Genomic DNA, 20,142 nt, shown 5'->3' on the forward strand with positions numbered 1-20,142 from the left:
GAGCAGGATTTCAGGAGAGCAAGCTTTAGCCTGCTGAGGGACCTGCTTGGGTCCTATGGGATATGACCCTGGTGTCTGCAGTGCTTTTCTCTCACATCTCCTCCCTCCTCTCTCCCACCTGCTGTTGTGCAGCGTTTTTGACCCTTTCTCAAATACAATATCCCAGAGGTGCTGCCTGCATCACTGAGTGGCTCAGATTTGGCAGGAGTTGGTCCATCTTGGAGTCAGCTGAAATCAGCTCTGTCTGACGTTGTTCAAACTCCTGTTGTCTTCTCAGAGAGGTGACAACTGTAGCACAGACACACTCACCCCAGCTCCAAGACTGCCATGTAAACCCAGTACAGGGTGACAGCGCGTTGGGTTTTGCAAACTACTGGATCATTGAAAAGATCTTCTGTCAGCAACCTTTTGAAGTCTCCAGTCAATAAGCAGGTTCCTGTGGGGAACTATAATTGCCCTGACATTCACTGGTCAGGCAAAGCTGCAGGTGCTAACAGTCCAAACGATCTTGGGCCAACTGCTTAACATGTCTGCGGGTGGACAACAAGGGTGATGCTCACCTGGATCTGGAACTGGGATACAAGGAAGATCTGGTGAGGGATGTGAACATCAGTGTCCACCTTGGCTGTTGTGACCAGGAAACAGTGGGGTCCCAGGCACCAGAGGGGATGGAGGAAGGACAGCAGCAGAGCTCAGGCTGGTGGGCTCCAGAGGAGAAGACTTTGACATACTGGGGATGGCGGCCAATAAAGGTGGTGACATGGAAGTGGGTGTGAAGGAACCGCCTGCTCGAAGCACAAGAATGATCTCTCCAATACCCATGAACAGAAGCATTTATCTCATGAGACTGCTCTTCTGAACTGATGGAGCTCCAGGGCAAAAAGGCATCACAGGAGGTGGAAGCAGGGAAAGCTGCAATAGAAAAAATTTATAACATGGATGTGGGGATGATACCAAAGCTGCTCTGGACTTGATCTTTGAACGGGAGTCTGAAGCCAGCAAGATGAGCTGGCACTGCTTCATTTGTAGTAAAAGAATAGACAGGGGGAACATGGGCATGCTGCTGAACTTCATAAGAGAAGTTACACAACTACTGAGGTGTAGTAGATGTTCTGAAAAACAAGAATGACTGTTAGGAAAGAAACTAAAGAGATTTAGGTCATCATGATCATCAGTGAGAAGAAAGAGTTCACTGTTACTGTTATGGGTGTTCAAAAACATCGTTCAGAGCTCAGCCTGCTCAGATTTTGAAGGGATTGCTTCAAACCCCTGTGACCCAAATCTCTACAACTGTCTCTCCTCAACAGCCTTTTACCCAGGAAGGGGAAAACTCCCAATGCAGGCACCAAACGAGTGCCCAACCTGCCTGGAGAGCCAGGACAGTTGTGCCACACAACAGCAGCCTCTGAGGGAAGCTGGAGGTGATGGAATTGAAATGGTTCAACCCAAATCATAGAATCATAGCATCATGGAATAATTTAGGCTGGAAGAGACCCTTGAGAACATGGAGTCCAACTGTAAATCAAACACTGTCAACTCCACCACTATACCAGATCCCTACGTGCCACATCTCCACATCTTTTAAATACATCCAGGGATGGAACCCCAAATACTGATCTGGCAGGACACCATTGGTTGCAGTTGGGCATAAGATACTGGTCATGACTGTGAGTTCAGCCCTCGCTGGCAGAATGTCTCACACCCTCACTGAGGAGGGCAGGGGGTTGGGAGAGGGGAGCATGTTTTAGTTTCCAGATCCCAGGACAGAGCCCAAACCATCCTGCCCTTGAACTCTGGCATCCCATTTCCTGAGATGCAAAGCTGATGGTCTTCTGAGGATAATCAGGTTAAAAGGCATGAGAAGTCCTTCAAATGTTTGCGTAACTTTTCTAGACACAGGGGTAACTCATCAGGTCTTTACGGTATTTCACTCGGCATCAGTTTTGACATAATGGGTGCTGTGCTGTGACTGCCCTTTCTGCACAAATGATCATAAAAACACAACCATTAAGAAAGACAAGGCCATAGGGGGCTGTTATGGACAAGAAAGCTCACCATGAACTCTGGAGAGAGCAAAGAAGTTTATTATTATCACCATGAAGAACCAAGAAGCTCAAGGCCTCTTCTGAAGAGCGGGAGGTCCTGAGCAGCCGTGATTGGCCATGTGTAGGTGTGGGAGAGGGTCAGGGCATGTCAGGGAGAAGCAATGAGATGGCTGATGGCTTCAGTGAACCCTTCCAGCCATGTCTGAACCCAGAAACGGAAAGCAGTTGATGTCTGCAGGTGGAGGAGGAACAGGAGGAAGATTTTCCTGGGAATATGGAAGGAAGAAAGCCCTCTCTTGGGCTAATCATGTATGGGAGTGTCATTTCCATCCTGTGGGCATGGCTGTGCCTGGGAGATGGGGAATGGCTGCTGCTGGGGTGTTTGTGCTCAGCCATGGCCCATGAGCTGACCCTGCTCTGCTCCTCTCTTACACTGCCCACACTTGGATGGTCCTCAGGAATCGTCCATGAGTCTGGACGATGCATGAACCTCCTGGAGCGATGGGTGTGGATCCAAATAGAGGATTCAAGCAAGTTTGGGACTGGGACCTTGAGGTAATTGGTGACCATTGCCAGGTGTATGAAAGAAGGTGGATGAGTTATGAGGAACTCACAGGCATTTGCAGCTCCACAGAAAACCAGAGCCTTGCAGGTAAAGCAACAGCAGTTCACATAAAACCAACTCCCAAAATACAAAACACACTGTACACAGGAAAAACCTTGATAAATATTCGAGAAAGATCTACCAGGTCCCAGGGGTCAGATCTCAGCCATTCTGGAGATGAACAAGCATCAAGGGCTGACATGGCATCAGAGCCACCTCCACATGGCCCTCACCACCTGTAACCAGTGTCTCCAATTCTTTCCTTCACCAGCCTCCAGGGACAGGGACCTGCACTGGTTGTTTCCTTCACAGCTGTGTCAGTGATGGCCCTTCATGGGGTCCCACACACCCTCAGAAACTTGTGTTTTGCTTATACCTTTCACTTCATCAGAGGTTTGTTCATTGTTTCAGCATCTGCAGTTCAGGATCATGGCAGCAGAGGGCTCATTAACATTGAAAATGCTCTTACAAGCCTCTGGAGCATTGATCTGGAACATTTACTGATGAGGACAAAACAATATGTCTGTAAAGTCGGTACCTGATGCACCACTTGAGACAGGAGACAGGCCAGGACAACTCAAGAGGAGTCACACTCCTCTGGACCAAGAGGTGGTTGTACCTGGGAATTTCAGGTTCTGTGCACAGTGATACTTGTGTTCGGGGAGCTGGTCAAGTGACCCATCTCCTGTTCTGTAGTGGTGTCTGAGTTTGCTCAGGTCAGCCCTGACTTGAGCCCCATCCACTGCTGGGTGTTCTCCAGACTCCTGCCTTCAGGAACAAAGTCCCAGGAGACTTTTCTGGTGAAGATGGAGGCAAAGAAGCCATGAAGAACCTCAGTCCTGTCTGATTCTACTCTTAAGAAGTGCAGCAGCAGGCCCACAATCGCCCTCTCTATTTAACTGCAAATGAAGCTATATCAGGTCATCTTGCTGCCCTCAGCCTCCCGTGCAGGTATCAAATCCAGGGCAGCTTTGGCATCATCCTCACATCCATGGACAAGGTTTCTAAATTCCTCCTTTGCAGCTTCCCCTGCTTCCACCTCCTGTGTGCTGCCTTTTTGCTCTGGATCTCCAACAGTTCAAATGGGCAGCCTCACGAGATAAATACTTCTTTTCATGGGAACTCAGATCATTCTTGTGCTTGGAGCAGGCTGTACTCTAAGGCTGATCAGATTTCCTGAGCTCCTTCACACTTCAGACCTACTTCTATGTCCCCACCTCTATTGGCCGCTGTCCCCCGGTATGTGAAAGTCTGGAGCCCACCAGCCTGTGCTCTGCTGCTGTCCTTTCCTCCCTCCCGTCTGCTGCCTGGGACCCCACTGTTTCCTGGTCGCAACAGCCAAGGTGGACACTGATGTTCACATCTCTCACCAGCTCTTCTTTGTTTCCCACTTCCAGATCCAGGTGCGAATCACCTTTGTTGCTCACCAAGCAGACATGTTAAGAAGTTGTCACAAGATCCTCTGGACTGTTGGCACCTGCCACTTTGCCAGGCCAGTGAATGTCAGGGCAATTACAGTTCCCCATAGGAAACTGCTCATTGACTGGTGAATTCTTCAGGTTGCTGACAGAAGATCTCTTCCATGATCCAGCAGTTTGCAAAACCCAACGCGCTGTCACCCTGTACTGGGTTTACATGGCAAAGTCTTGGAACTGGGGGTGAGTGTGGTTGTGCTACAGTTGTCACCTCTCTGAGAAGACAACAGGAGTTTGAACAATGTCAGACAGAGCCGATTTCAGCTGCTCCAAGATGGACCCACTCCTGCCAAATCTGAGCCACTCAGTGATGCTGGCAGCACCTCTGGCATATTGTATTTGAGAAAGGGTAAAAAACGCTGCACAACAGCAGGTGGGAGAGAGGAGGGAGGAAATGTGAGAGAAAAGTACTGCAGACACCAAGGTCATATCCCATAGGACCCAAGCAGGTCCCTCAGCAGGCCAAAGCTTGCTCTCCTGAAATCCTGCTCTTTGCCTTGTTATCATCTCCCAGGAGCCTCAGCTTCACTTTAAGATCCCTGACTGTTCCATCCTGACCAACTCTTTGTGGTTTGTAAGTGTGAAGTCCCACAGGGCACCTCACCCCACTGACTCCTCAGTCACCCATGTCAGGAAGATGTTGTCAATGAGCTCCAGCCCCTCCTGGATGGCTGGTACCTTGCAGATACTGGGATATCTCAGGTCTGCCACTAGGACACAGCCCTGGAAACATGAGGTTTCTTTCATTTGTCTGAAGGAGGCCTCATCTAATTCCTCTGCCTGATCAGTGAGTCTGTAGCTGATGTCCAGTCACCACAACATTGCCCATGTTGTTCTGCCCTCTCTTGCTGACTCCTCAACCTTCAGCTGACATTGTCTGTCCCCAGGCAGAGCTCCACACAATCCTGCTGCTTTTCCACATGAAGAAAAACTACCCCTTTGAATCCAGACCTCTGGTATTATAAGTACCAGACCCCCAATAGCCCACACTTTCTCCAGGAGATGGTGTTTGTAGTGCCCTGCAGCTCCTTACCCTGTTGTCTTGGGAGAGACACCCTAATCAGGTTAAACCATCTGCATGAAAACATCAATAGCTGAGTAAATGGAGCTTCAGTCCAGGGAGAGCAGCAACTTTGAGAAAATCTGGTGTTCACTCAGGTTAGGGTTTGATAAGAGGAAGTGACCAGTTCTATCCAGGGGCAGGAGAACAAACCCATCCATAAGGACAGAGCAGGACCTGACACGCTGAGCAGTGACCCTGAGGAGAAGGGCCTGGGCACTCCAAGGTCCCCACACCAGCCCGTGGTGCACGCTCACCATGAACAAGGCAGCTGCACACGGGGCTGCATGAGGAGGAGCGTGGGGACCCAGACACCTGGAGTTCTCATCCCATTCGGTTCAGCACTGGTGTGACCCCACACACACGGGGGTGTGCCAGTGTGCGGCTTCCCAGTTTGGAGAAGCAGGGAGGAACTGGAGAGTGCAGGGCTCTGCCAAGGCAGGTTCAGCACCTTGTGCACATGGTGTGGGATGCTGAGGGACCTGGGCTGCTTTGGCCCAGCAGTGCTGGGGAGGCTGCAGCAGTGCAGGAGTAGCCTGAGAGTGCTTGAAGGGTGGTTTCAGAGATGGTGAAGGTTTCTTCATAGTGGGAAAGAGCTTGAGAAAGAAATAATGGCCCAAAGTGCAGCTGGGGAGGTCCAGGCTGGATATGAGCAGGAAGGAATGTGACTGGAAGGGCAGTGCTGTGGTGGAGCAGGTCAGCAGAGGGAGTCTGCATCAGCCCAAGGCTTTGTGCTTCAAGGAACAGCTGGGGAGGATGCAGAGATCTCAGCAAAGGAAGGAAGATGCTCAGACAAGAGCAAGGTGGGGCAGCAGGGGGGATGTCTGCAGCCTGCAGGGAAAGAGGTGCAGGGGATGCCACAGTACAGGACAGGCTGTGGTGGAGATGGTCACGGGACGTAAAGAGGCTGGAAGCCCCAGCAGACATGAGCTCCTTCTCCCCTTGGCTATGGTTGTTGTCTCCACCTCTTATGCCTGTGAGGAGACACCTTGTCCTTCCAGCACAGGGGCCTCATGGCCTCCTTGTCCCCAGCCAGGAACCTGGGAGCTGTGGGACCATAGTCCTGCCCTTGGCCTTGCACAGCCCCACATCACACTGTCCAGGAAGGGCCGTGGGCAACGTTGGAGGCACAGGATCTGCCTTCCCAGGGCTGGGTGTCAGGGCTTGGCCCTTTGGTTAATGAAGCAAATTCAGGTTTACTCAGCATCAGAGCCACCTTTCACTTGCTTACCCTTTGTTCTGCTTCAAGTTTTCTGTCCCAGCTGCCCTGGGGATGGTTTCTCAGTTGTGTCCCTCAGTGGGATTCATTAATATTACAAGAAACTTTGAAATTTAGATCTGAGTTTGAATTCTTCAACTTGTCCTCAGGGTCTGAGGTTCATGGACTCTGCACCAAAGCCACCAGAGGGGTCATTAGAGCACCTTGGGCTGCTCCTGTGCTGCTGAGCTGGGCTGGGCTCCTGGGACAGAGGGAGCTCCTGGCAAGCGGCAGCGCTGCAGAGAGACAGTTCTGCCCAGGAGCAGCTCCTCTGCACAGCGCAGCAGGGCTGAGGGCTCTGCCTGCAACGGGAGACAAGCCAGAAAGAGAGGGGAAATGCAGTGTGGGCTGGGAGGTTTTCTGTGAGTTCACAAGGAGAAAAATCTTCACACAGAGTAGGTGGTGGGATTTGCTGACGCTGGTGCAACAAACTAGACAGGTAAGGAAAACTATCAGGAACTTTCTTGTATAGCTAAGGAGGACATGCAGGAGAGCAGGGAATTCCTTCATGAACCATCAGAGGCAGCTGCCTCCTGCTGAGGATGACTCCAGGTGTGTGAAGCTGTTTCTGCACCCAGGGTTGCCCTGCAGAGCAGGGTCCCTGCCAAGGAGATCCCCACAGGTCTGTGTAGAGAAGCTGTGGGTGGAAGGAGTGACCCCTATCAGGGCAGGAAAGGTGCTTCTGCTGTGGAGAGGGTGCTGTGTGGGTCAGCACTGCTCACAGCTCCAGATCACCCCCAGCATTTTTCCAAGGGGATGCCTCAAGAAGATCAATGCAAGGATTACCAGACAGATAAGGAGCTTTCCTGAGCCTGCCTTTTCAGTTTCCTCTCCCAAGGGGTGGGGGGTGCAGGAAAGGATAAAATGAAAATGAGCTCTCATGCTTAAACAAGTCACTGAGACTCCTGAACTGCAACTCTGAGTGATCAGCACATCTGCCAGAAGGCTCATAGCATCCCTTCACCACCCCTCTGTCTGTGCACAGCACCTGCATCACCTTGGCTGGACCTGTCAGCCTAGTCTGACCTGTCCTGTTTTCCAACCTGCAAACAGGAAGATGCCCCCAGGCAGTGCCCTGTGAACAGGCAGGATCTGTAGGGCCAGGGGGAGGGTACAGAGGGTGGGATGGGGTCTGTGAGCACTGACAGGGAAGAGACATGGACAGGGAAACACCTCCCAGGGGGAGAATCTCCAGGCAGCAGGGAAATGATCAGAAATGGGAGGAAACTAAACCTGGAATTGTTATGTGAGGGAGAACAGAGAAAAGTGCCTGCGATCCCCTGCAGTGCAGATCCCTCCTGTGAGCAGCCCCCTGGCCTCCTGTCCCACCCAGCAAAGCCTCTGCCCTCAGGGCCGGGGGCTCCAAGGCATGAAGCAGCTCCTGTGCAGCCAGAGCTCCAGTTCCTCTGCAGAGCACAGGGGCTGATAACAGCTGCCCGGCAATGTTGGTGTCTGGGAGGTGGCTGCACAGCTGGGGAAGGGTGACGCTGTCTGAGTGCCCGGCTGCCTCTGCCCTGGCCTCTCTCACACCCACCCTCACCGCATTGTCCTTCTTGCTCCCCTGCTCTGGGTCACTGCTGTTGGGATCTTGTTCTTGCTCTCAGGCTCTCTGGGGATGGCAGTTTCAGCTGCAGAGTCACAGCCTGATCTTGTGGGTCCTTTCCTGCAGGTGTGTCCATGGGAACACGTGTCCAGCTTTGTTCTTACCTGTGGGGCTGTGGGCAATGCAGTCTGGGTGGCTGGGGAATGAGCTGAGTCTCCCCCAGTCAAATGTCTTTATTAGGACCCTTGTCTGTCTCGTTGAGGTTTTCTTCCAAACAGTGAGGTTCCCTGCAGGATGCAAACCTGTCCTACAGCATCTGTGTGTTATCTGAAAGTCCCACAGAGAAGTGCAGAGATGCTGCAAGTGAGAAAATGCTTTTTAGGAAAGGATGAGACATGCTTTGGTTCCATCCAACAAAGCTGAACCCCAGGTTAGTCTTCTGCCCCCTGTACCCGTGCCCCCTGCTGCAGAGCAGGGCTGACTCCCCGGCAGCCAGCAGGCACAGGCCCTTCTCCTCACGGCACCCCCAGCCAGCTCAGACATGGAGCTGGAGGAAGGTCTGCAAAAGGACAAGGGGGTGTGGAACAATGGCAGGGTGTCTGAGAAATGGCTTTGCTTTGTTCAGAGAAGTCTCTCCTAACTTTTCACTGTCTTTTGCTTCTATGACAGTGCCCCATGCCTACAGGCAGCAAATGTCCAACAGCAGCTCTATCACCCAGTTCCTCCTCCTGCCGTTCACAGACACACGGGAGCTGCAGCTCTTGCACTTCTGGCTCTTCCTGGGCATCTACCTGGCTGCCCTCCTGGGCAACGGCCTCATCATCACCACCATAGCCTGGGACCAGCACCTCCACAGCCCCATGTACTTCTTCCTCCTCAACCTTGCCCTCCTTGACCTGGGCACCATATCTGCCACTCTTCCGAAGTCCATGGCCAACTCCCTCTGGGACACCAGGGCCATCTCCTATGCAGGATGTGCTGCCCAGCTCTTTTTTTTCTTTTTCTGTGGTACAGCAGAATATTCTATGCTCACCATCATGTCCTACGACCGCTACGTTGCCATCTGCAAACCCCTGCACTACGGGACCCTCCTAGGCAGCAGAGCTTGTGTCCACATGGCAGCAGCTGCCTGGGCCACTGGGTTTCTCAATGCTCTGCTGCACACGGCCAATACGTTTTCACTGCCACTGTGCAAGGGCAATGCCCTGGACCAGTTCTTCTGTGAAATCCCCCAGATCCTCAAGCTCTCATGCTCCAACACCTACATCAAGGAAGTCGGGTTTATTGTGGTTAGTCTTTTAGTAGCATTTGGGTGTTTTGTGTTCATTGTGGTGTCCTATGTGCAGATCTTCAGGGCTGTGCTGAGGATCCCCTCTGAGCAGGGACGGCACAAAGCCTTTTCCACCTGTCTCCCTCACCTGGCCGTGGTCTCCCTGTTCCTCAGCACTGCCATGTTTGCCTACCTGAATTTCAACTCCATCTCATCCCCATCCTTGTATCTGGTGCTGTCTGTTCTGTACTCGGTGGTGCCTCCAGCAGTGAACCCCCTCATCTACAGCATGAGGAACCAGGAGCTCAAAGCTGCTGTCTGGAAGCTGATGACTCAATGTTCTCCTCAAGTTATAAACTGCCCATGACTTTCTGGACAGCAGTTATAGTGTAACTCATTAGAGGCCTTGTCTGTCTTCTGTATTTGTTTTTGTTGTTATTGGTTTTGAATTGTGATAAATGTGGTCGTTCCATTTCTAATTAAATCTTTTTTTTGTTTGTTTTTTTTTCCTGTGTAAATAAGGAGCTGTGCTTACTCTGTGTGAGTGGCCTTGCATTGACATTTTTGTTCTGAGATTCTTCTTCTAGGACTTTTTTGGGGCTGCAGAGACAATTCCTGTGTGCATGGGAGGAGGGGAAAAGAGTCCAGAACGGAAGCATTGCCAAGGAGCACCAGCACCTGGTCTTCTAGACCTTCTGATTTTCACTTCCACACTTTGTTTCTCATCCTTTGTGTTCGTGCAAGGCCTGAGTGCTCTGGCAGCTTGGTCACCGTCCTGCTGTGTCAGTGCTGTGAGCGCAGACAGGGACAGGCAATGGACGCTCTGTGACTGAAGTGGCCTTCAGAATAGTTGCTATCTCCTCAGGGCTGTGCATGAAGGCCTAGGTCTTCTTCCAAAACTTCTCTCAAGGACATGCTTAAGAAAGTGGCCCACATATTGAAACACTGGTGTACATCTGAACAGTGTGTGTGTGCAGGGCTGGCACACAGCAGCGTCCTCTCACAGCCAGGCCTCCTGCCAGAGACCTGCAGGACCAGCAGAGCAGGGTCAGGTGTGCACTGGACACCCCGCAGGTTCTGCCCCAGGTCACCCATCGTGGACCAGCCCCTCACAACCACCAGTTCCAGCACTGGCCTCTCCCCCAGCTTGCAGATGTTCTTTGTCTCTCCATGGAAATGCACTGAAAGAGTAGGTCAGTAGTCCATGACTCCACTGTACAGATGAGCTTTAAGCAGGTGTGTCGTGTACGTGAGGTGAAATAAGCCTGAATGAGAGCAAACGCCATCAACTCTTCCTTGGGGTTCCATGAAAGCCTGTGGGACAGAAAATGTCTTGAGATCACTTAATGTTGGCAGTAAAATCCCATGAGAAACTCACTGAATGCAGCACTGGGAAGTGCTTCTGTCCATTCCTCATGACGTGGAGCACCTCACATGAGTGCAGAGCAGGGTGACCCACTATAGGGCTGAGGTGCTTCCCCTCCTCTGGGAGTGGCAAAAGCAGGCCAGAGACACACTGTGACTCCTGCCTCTCCGTTTTAGACAAAATGAATGTCTTTGTCTTTGAACATCATGGGTGCATAAGCAGACAACAAGGCCAGCTCAGATGGGGACACCTGACACAACCCTGACATTTCTGTGTGTGACTCCAGAAAAGCACGACTGTCCCAGTGAGATTCATCTCAGCTGCCTTGGACAGGCTCATTGCAAGTGGTCCTGTCTGTTACATCACCTGTGCCCACGATTCAGGATTGTGCTCTGTAAGTGCCACAACAATCAGAGAGGTCCTGGGGTCCATGGCAAAAGTAGATGTCAAACCCTTCTTTGAAAAGACAGGAATGAGAATTGGGAGAATTACGGGCTGATCCCTGGAAAAGGGATGGGACACGTCCTCCTGTAGCCATTGCCACACTCTTGAAGGACAGGAAAGGGATTGCTGAACCCAAATGGGCAGGGGAAAGAAAGGCATGTTGTGGACATGGAATTTTTCAAGGCCTCAGACATGGTCTCCTGTGATGTCCTTATAGGCAGATCGGTGCTGTCTGGGCTGAAGTGGACGCTGGGTGGGAAGTTGGCTGAACAATCAAGCCCACATGTCACCAGTGGTACAAAGTCCTCTGTGCAGCCATTTACTAGTGACAACGCTCAATGACCAGCACTTTGACAAATGTTTTCATTCTCCCCCTCTATGATGTGACGCAGTGCACTTTCAGCTCCTTCGTGGATGATACAAAGTTGGGCAGACACCTTGACCAACCTCACCTGGTTCACCATTCCTTGAGCAGGAGAATGAGATGAGTTATTCTGTGAGTCAACGAGTCTTTGTCTTGGATAAGTCTTCGAAGAAAGAGTAGGTAGCGGTAGAAGAAAAAAAGAATTTAAAGAAGCAGAGGAGGAAATCTAAAAGTTTTCAACATCAATACAGCACTTCCTGTGAAGAATATTTCTCCGCTCAAAACAGTAGCAGGAAATAAATTACATGAATTTGATAAACAAACATATATTTATGAGGTCAGATCCTGGGCCATAGGGAGAGGGATGGATGGGTGTGGGGTGTTATGAGTTCAGTTGTGTCTCAGACACTCATAATCCAGTCAGAATGATGTGGTTGTGAAGGGGACAGTGAGGTCAGTTCTGTCTCTGGAGGTGACAGCCAGGCAGCAGGGACATGGCTGGGAAAGAACCTCTGCCTAAGTGCCCACAGGCACTACCCAGGAAAAGGCCTTGGAGACGGGTTGTCATGTCCATCCCACCTGAGAACACGACGGGACAGCAGCAGGAACATGGTCATGTCTGTCAGAGAAGCTGAAAAGCCAGTAGCAATAATGGGATTTAGGAGATCATGGTGTGGTGACCTCTTTCCGGTCAGGTAAAAGACCACAAGAAGACTAACAGGTTGGGTTCGCTGCATGAAGAACAATTTTTAGAGATGGTTGAGTTTTCCTTAGTAGAAGAAAAAAAAAAATGTCACAAAATGCAACTTGAATGATGGAGACTGGATAGCAGGAGGAAGAAATGTCAGTGGAAGGGCAGTGCTGTGGTGCAAAAGGTCACCCAGAAGGAGCTGGATCAGCCCATGGTTTGTGTTCCAAAAAGCAGCCAGTGAGGGTGCTGATCTTCCCTCAGCCTTGCACACCCACATCCCACGGTCCCAGGAAAAGCCCTGAGCCGTGTGTGAGGGACAGGATCCCCCTTCCCATTGCCTGGAGGTCATGGCTTCTCCTTTCAATTTTTGAAAGCAAACCAAGGGGTTTCTCAGCATCAAAGCTGAAGAAAAGACTAAAAGGAGACCTCATGGTGGCTACAGCTTCCTCACAAGGGGAGAAGGAAGGGTAGGTACTGATCTATTCTCTCTGGTGACAAGTGACAGAACCCGAGTGAATGGCAGAAGATGTGCCACAGGAGGCTTAGGTTGGACATGAGGAAAAGATTCTTCACCCAGAGGTGCTGGACACTGAACAGGCTCCCAGGGAGGTGTCACGACCCCAACCTGACAGTGTTCAAGAAGAGACTGGACAACGTCCTCAGACACATAGTGTGAACTGTGGGGTGTCCTGTGCAGGGACAGGAGTTGGATTCGATGATCTTTGTGGGTCCCTTCCAACTCTGGACATTCTGTGATTCTATGAAATAATAGGTCAAAAGTCCATGTTTTCATTGCACAGATGAGATGTAACCATACACATCGTGTGCATGTCCAATGTGTGCATGTGGTGAGATGAACCCAAGGGAGCACTGATGCTGTCAGCTATTCCTTGGGGTGCCATAAAGGTCAGTGGGACAGAGATGGTGTTCAGGGGTCTCTTCCAACCTGCGTTATTGTAGGATTCCATTGATCTTTTCCTTGGAGAGCTCTTTCACGTCAGAAGAGACAAATGAAGATGAAGAAAAAAACAGAGTCAGAAGCAGTGTAAATACAGCAGCTCCTCTGAGGAACGTTTCTCCACTCAAACCCTTGATAGGGAATCTATTGGATAAATTCAATGAAAGCAGCTGAGTTTGATCTACTCACACACTGGACCACAAGGAGGGTGATGGCTGGGTACGATGCCATGTGGTCACTTGTGTCTCAGGAACTCATAGTCCAGTAGGAAGCCAATGGCTGTGCAGGGCACTGTGAGGTCACTTCTGCCTCTGCAGGGGACAGGCCAACAGCAGGAACATGGCTGGGAAAGGACTGTGAGGTCACACATACGAGACGAGCAATCGGGCCCAATCAGCATGGCTTTGTGAAAGGCAGGTCCTGCTTGACCAGCCTGATCTCCTTCTATGACAAGGTGACCGGCTGAGCAGATGAGGGAAAGTCTGTCGTGGGGAGTGAATCCGCCACACAGGCTGTGGATGTTGTGTCCTTAGACTGCAGTAAAGCCTTTGACACCGTATCCCACAGCATCTCCTAGAGAAGCTGCAGCTCATGGCCTGGGTGGTGTATCTGCGATGGGTAAAGAACTGGCTGGAGGGCATATTAGAGCCACTGGTCCCCTTCCTGTTCACATGGGCATCTCTTATATGCGTCACTGCTCTCTGTCCCAGTGTACACAGACACAAGGCCTTCTCCACCAGCTCCTCTCACCAATGCCACTGTTTTCTACAGAACCCTCATCCTTGACTGTGGGATGCCCAGAACAGCCCTCATGAGACACTTTGACAAAGTCTTTTTTCTACACCATCCCCACATCCCTGCTCAATCCCCTCATGTACAGTTCAAGGACCAGAAAGGTTGGGTACAAGTGGGGCATTGAGAAAAATGGTCAGGAAAGCTTCCCAGTGCACAGAGAGCCCATCAACATGTTGGCCTGCTGTTCTCTTCTGAACAAGACCAGAAGACCTCAACAGCATTTGCTGTGTCCCAGAAACTCACCTGGAAGATTGGGATATGGAGAAAAGGTTTGTTCTGGGAAGGGGCGGACAGGTGCTGGTGGAACTGGCTGGTGTGACCGTGAGACATCTCTCAAACCCCTCAGAAAAGTCCTGGCTCTCAGGGAAGTTTCATGGTCCTCTGAGAAAAAAAAAATATCAAAAATGACTTATCACAGAATCATAGAATAGTTGCGGTTGGAAGAGACCCTTAAGATCACCGAGTATAACCATAAACTAATTCTGGCACTAAACCATGTCCCTAAGAGCCTCATCTGTATGTCTTTTAAACACCTTCAGAGATGGTGATTCCACAAACTCACTGGGCAGTCTGTTCTGCTGCTTCAAAACCCTTTCCTCAAAGAATTTATTCCTAATATCCAATCTAAACCTCCCCATGTGCAGCTTGAGGCCATTTCCTCTTGTCATATCACTTGCTACTTGGGGGAAGAGACCAACACGACCATGATAAAACCTCCTTTCAGGCAGTTGTGGACAGCGGCAAGGTCTCCCCTCAGCCTCCTTTTCTCAAGGCTGAACAACCCCAGCTCTCTCAACTGCTCCTCACAAGACTGGTGCTCCAGACCCTTCACCAGCCTTGTCACCCTCCCCTGAACTCTCTCCAGCACCTCAATGTCTTCCTTGTCATGAGGGGCCTAAAACTGACCTCAGGATTCAAGGTGCAGCCTCACCAGTGCCCAGTACAAAGGGATGATCACTGCATTAGTCCTGCTGAAACTCGGGTTGAATCAAGGCTTGAACACCTTGGTGTGACCCAGTTGGTGACAGGTTGGACTGAAGACTCCTGAGGTCCCTTCAACCTCAGTTCTCCTATGGTCCCATTGTGATGTTGGGCTCTGTTTCTAACTGGAGCAGAGCAGACGATGATGGGGCAGGATCCACCTGTGCTGTAGGTGACCATCTAAACCAACATCTCAGCCAGTGAACCAGCCAACACCTCAGTGTGACTCGCTCTGGGCAAAGTGTGGGGAATCCTGGGCAGGGAAGGTTTAGGGGGCATGGGGCGCTATGCAAGAGACAAAATGATCTTGACTTCATGCTTACAGGCCCATCTGATGTCAGTTAAAGTCAATGAAAATTAGAATAAGAAGAACTGAAGACAAAGATCCAAAGCAAAGGAAGTTGTCAACATACTTTTCTTTACTTTTTCTGTTTTCTTTTGGGGGGTTTCTTTTCTTTGAAAAGGAAAAGAGTTTTCCAGAACTGGGCATGGGTTTAGGACACAATTGTCTTCAGCTGCAGCGACACAAACACCTGGTGCCAGTGTGGATGCCCTGGGAACCCCTGCCCAGGCTCCACCTGCATTGCAAGTTGCTCTGGTCTCCCCAGGTCCTGTGTGATAGATGCCAGTCCCAGGCCAGCACCTCAGGTACACTGGGGCCCCTAAAATGGCACTATCTGATTATGGTGAGAGAGCTGATGACTGATGTTTGTCTGGAAAGGTGTACATTATTGTTGTTTTGTTTGTGGTTTGTTTTGTTGTTGTTGTTGCTATTTTGGTTTTGGTTGTTGTTATTGTTTGGTTGGTTTGGGTTTTGCTTTGGTTTTGTGTGGATTTCTGTTTCTTTTGTTTGGTTTGTTTGTTTGTTTTATTGGATATTTTTGTTTAGTTGTTTTTTAAACATATTAAAATTTAGAAGGAAAAAGATGGCAGATGATGGAGAGTGACCCAGCAATGACCTCAGCCAGCTCCCTCAGCACTCAGAAGAAGTGTACGAAGGATAGGAGAAGAAATATTGGTCTTCCCCTGTACTTCTACTACCAACACTCTATTATTTCATCTCCCTCATCATTCAGGAGTTCCCACCTCTCCTGATTAAATGTCCATGTCAAAGGACAACTTTCCAGCACTGTCTGGATGTTTGCCCTTCCCAGTGCTCTCAGGTTTCTCCTCCACTTGCTCTTTGGTCATTCAGTTCCTCTCAACTGTCTGGTTTCTGCTTTGAGCTTCAGGGAGTTACAAACTTGCCCCATTCTTCAGAGCTCTAATTAACATGGCAGTCAACACGTTCATTGTGTTTATTTCTATCCTTTCTTGTGTCTCTGTCTAAACCAGTTCTTGTGTGGATGTCCCTTGTGGATGGTGGACCTCATCAGATCCAGTTTACACACACAGCTGAGGAAAGTGTTTTACTGTTTATTAAACTGTGCAGTGTTTGCACAGGAGAGCAGGTGGAGCTGGTGCACAGGAGCTGCAGCATCTCCTGCAGAGCTCAGTGGAGAAGTCTGATGTGAGGAGAAGTGATGCAGTCTCTGGTGGCCAATGAGGGAACCGGCAGACTGGGGGTGGGGGGTGAGGAGCGAGGTTGTCCATACAGTGTCCAGCCTCAAGGGACTGCTCTCCTACCTGTCCAGATGTCTTCAGGAGACCCTCGGGATCAATGTCCAGTGTAGAATGCTGCTGTCACTTCTTCTATACACTGAAAAATGACAGAAAATACCCTTGAAAGAAAACACCCTCCTTTATGAAATCTTATTTGCAATCTTCATCATTGAGTGTCCCACTGAAACCATTCCAATTAGTTCTACAAGTCTTTTGGATATGCAGAATATTACAGAAAGAAACATCGCTCGTTAGGGCTTTCTGTGTTTTAATGAGCCCCATGGCGTATTTGGTGCTGAGTCCATAAACCACAGATACCAAGCACAGACTGAAGAATCTGCTCAAGAAGTCCAAGTCAGAAGCAAACTCCAAAGTATCTTCAAGCATCAATGGGCCCCACTGAGGGCTGTTACTGACAAAGCCTCCCCAGGGACTCGTTAGAGCAGATAATTGGAGGCAGTGATTGCATCAGGCAAAGGCAAAGTGAAACAGCTCTGATGCTGAGAAACCCCTTGATTTGTTTGATGAAGGACAATGGCCAAGCCTTGAGCCCCTGCCCCTAGGAAGGGAGATCCTGTCCCTCACATGTGTCTCAGGGCTCTTCCTGGGGATGTGGGGAGTGTGATGCCCAGTGCAGCGCAATGGTGTGACACTCCATGGGGGTGCAAGGAGGCAATGGGGTGCCATGGCCAAGAAGAAACTGAACGATCTCCTCACACACACGGTGTGAACTGTCGTCGTTGTCCTGCGCAGGGACAGGAGTTGGACTCTATGATCCTGTGGGTCCCTTCCTACTGAAGACATTCTATAATTCTATGAAATACTAGGTCAAAAGTCCATGTTTGCATTGTACAGATGTGATGTAAGCACACACGGCTCAGGGCTCTTCCTGGGACCCTGGGAGTGCAAGGCTGACGGAAGGACAACACTGGTACAACAACTTCCAGCTTCCCCATGGGGCTGCAAGGAGGCAGAGAGGCCCCAGTGCCATGAGGACAACATGGCTTCTCCTAGGCCTCCATGACAGAGACAACTGCCATGGCCAAGTGGACAGAGATCTGGGTTCTTTGAGTGCCTTCCAGCCTTGTCAGCCTTGAGAACCCAGCTCCAAGCCCTCTTCCTGGGTAGGCCCTGTGGGCATGTTGACAGAGGTTCTTTCCCAGCCATGTCCCTGCTGCTGGCCTGTCCCCTCCAGACACAGAACTGACCCTACTGTCCCCTTCACAGCTGTACCCTTCCAACTCAGTTATGAGTTCCTGAGACACAAGTGACCTCATAATACCATACCCACCCATCACCCTCCTCATAACCCAGGCATAACACAGGACCTGACCAGATTAAACAAATATATTTCCTTCTAACTATTTGAGTGGAGAAACATTCTCTTCAGTAACTACTGTTTTTATGTTGATACCATCTCCACCTCTGCCTTTTTTTTTTTTTTTCATCTTCAAAAATTTGTCCAGGGAAAAGATTCATTGAATCATAGAGTAGGTCAGATTTGAAGAGATCCCTGAACATCTCTTGTTTCACTCTCTTCCTCAAAGCATGGTGACCAAGTGAGGTTGTTCAAGGTCTCCACGCAGTTTTGTGTCGTCTCCATCACATCATAGAAAGGAGAATCAAGACTTTCAGCAGTTTCGGTCCAAATGCTGGTCACTGAGGGATGACACAAGTAACTGCGCAGAGGACACTGCATCACAGATTATATTTGGGCTTGATAGTACAGTGAACTTCCCACCAAGCATCCAGTTCTTCAGCCCAGACAGCACCAATCTGGCTATAAGGACACCAGGGGGGACCATGACCAAGGCCTGGCACAATTTCATACACATAACATGTCTTCCTTTCCCCTGCCCATTTTGGTACACAAGTCCCTTTCTTGTCCTTCAAGTGCCTGCAGATGGCTGCACGAGGACTTGTCCCATCATCTTCCCAGGGACAGAGGCAGGCTAAGCAGCCTGTGATTCTTCCAATTCTCCTTCCTGCCTTTCTTAAAGATGGATTTAACAGATGCCAGGTCCTCCTCACTTGCACTGTCATTTTGAAAGCGCAATCCAGAATCACAGGCCAGGGTGACGTAACAGACAGGAGCACTTGCAATGAGCTTGTCCAGGGCAATTGAGATGAATCTCACTGGGTCAGTGGGGTTTGTTCCCAGAGTCACACACAGAAATGTCAGGGTTCTGTCAGCGTCCAGAACTGAGTTGGCTTTGTGGACTCTCACGTGAGGTAGAATCATGGAATCATAGAATACTTCGATTGGAAGAGACCCTTGGGATCATTGAGTCCAACCATAACCCAGCTCTCACACTAAACCACGTCCCTAAGAACCTCGTTTAAATGTCTTTTACAGCCCTCTAGGGTGGGTGACTCCTGCACTGCCCTGGGCAGTCTGTTCTACCACCAGACAACCCTGTTTGGGAAGACTTTATTCCTAGTACCCAATCTAAACCTCCCCTGGTGCAAATTGCAGCCATTTCCTCTTGTCCGGTCACTTGCTACTTGGGAGAAGAGACCAACACCCTCCATGCTCCAACCTCCTTTCAGGCAGTGCAGAGAATGAGAAAGTCTCCCCTCAGCCTCCTGTTCTCCAGGCTGAACAGCCCCAGTTCCGTCAACTGCTCCTCACCACACTTGTGCTCCAGCCCCTCAGCGGCTTCATCACCTCCTCTGCACTCTCTCTAGTGCCTCGATGTCCTTCTTATGATGAGGGGCCCAAAACTGAACACAGGATTCAAGCTGCAGCCTCACCAGCACTCAGAACACAAACACTGAAGCACAATCACTTCTCTAGTCCTGCTGGCCACCCTATTCCTTTTACACACCAGGATGCTGGTGGCCTTTTTGGCCACCTGGGAACATTCTGGCTTATGTTCAGCAACTGTCAGTCAACACCCGAAGATCCCTTTCCTCCAGTCACTTCCCAGCCACTCATATCTCATTTGTACAATGGAAACATTGGCTTCTGACCTACTCATTCAGTGTCCTTGTATTGAGAGGTGAACAACCTCTCTCAGCTGGGGAGAAGAGCCAGTGAAGGAAGTGGCAGTTTTGAGCGGCTGGTCTGTGATGACTGTCCTGGGGCAACTTCCCCAGTTTGTCCCATGAACATGGGCACACACCAGACCCTGCTCTGCTGGTCCTTCAGGGCTCTCCCAGGAGCCTGGCTGGCAGAGGACACTGCTGTGTGCCAGCCCTGCACACTCACACACTTCAGCTGTTCACTGGTGTTTTCTTCTCTGGGGCATTTGCCAGTTCAGCCCTCCCACCCCCTCCTGAATTGTGCCCCCCCCGCCCTCTTGCCGGTTGAGCCCAGCAGAGCAGCCACGCTGGAACTGGTCCCACAGCAGTGGGGACCAGTGAGAATGAAGGACAGTGAGAATGTTCATCCAGTCGACATGCTGAGCAGATCTCCAGCCCAGGCAGCTTACAGACCCAGGTCCAGACTTGCTCCCCAGGACAGCATGAGACATTTGGCCTAGGGGATCCTCAGGAAGGTCCTGCTGCCACAGTGCCAGGGACGCCTGCCCTAAGCTGCCACCTGCAGCGAAGGGTTTCTCTTTCCACCTCTTTTCTGCACACATTCCGTGCCACACACTTCTCCTTGAAAATCCCATCTCCCCACAGAGCCCTTTCCCAAGAGAGCTGAGCTATGCTGACTTTTCTGGTTGTTCCTGCACCCT

General features: G+C 50.5%; 1 protein-coding gene across 1 annotated transcript; it reads left to right on the forward strand.

The window, feature by feature from the left end:
* Positions 1-8,677: 8,677 nt before the first annotated feature.
* LOC136113580 (olfactory receptor 14J1-like) lies at positions 8,678-9,622 on the forward strand. Its single transcript, XM_065858744.2, has one exon. The coding sequence runs from the start codon at positions 8,678-8,680 to the stop codon at positions 9,620-9,622; it is 945 nt and encodes a 314-aa protein (XP_065714816.2).
* The last annotated feature ends 10,520 nt before the right edge of the window (positions 9,623-20,142 follow it).

The sequence above is a fragment of the Patagioenas fasciata genome, chromosome 12, assembly GCF_037038585.1.
Source record: "Patagioenas fasciata isolate bPatFas1 chromosome 12, bPatFas1.hap1, whole genome shotgun sequence".
In the NCBI taxonomy this organism is placed as follows: Eukaryota; Metazoa; Chordata; class Aves; order Columbiformes; family Columbidae; genus Patagioenas; species Patagioenas fasciata.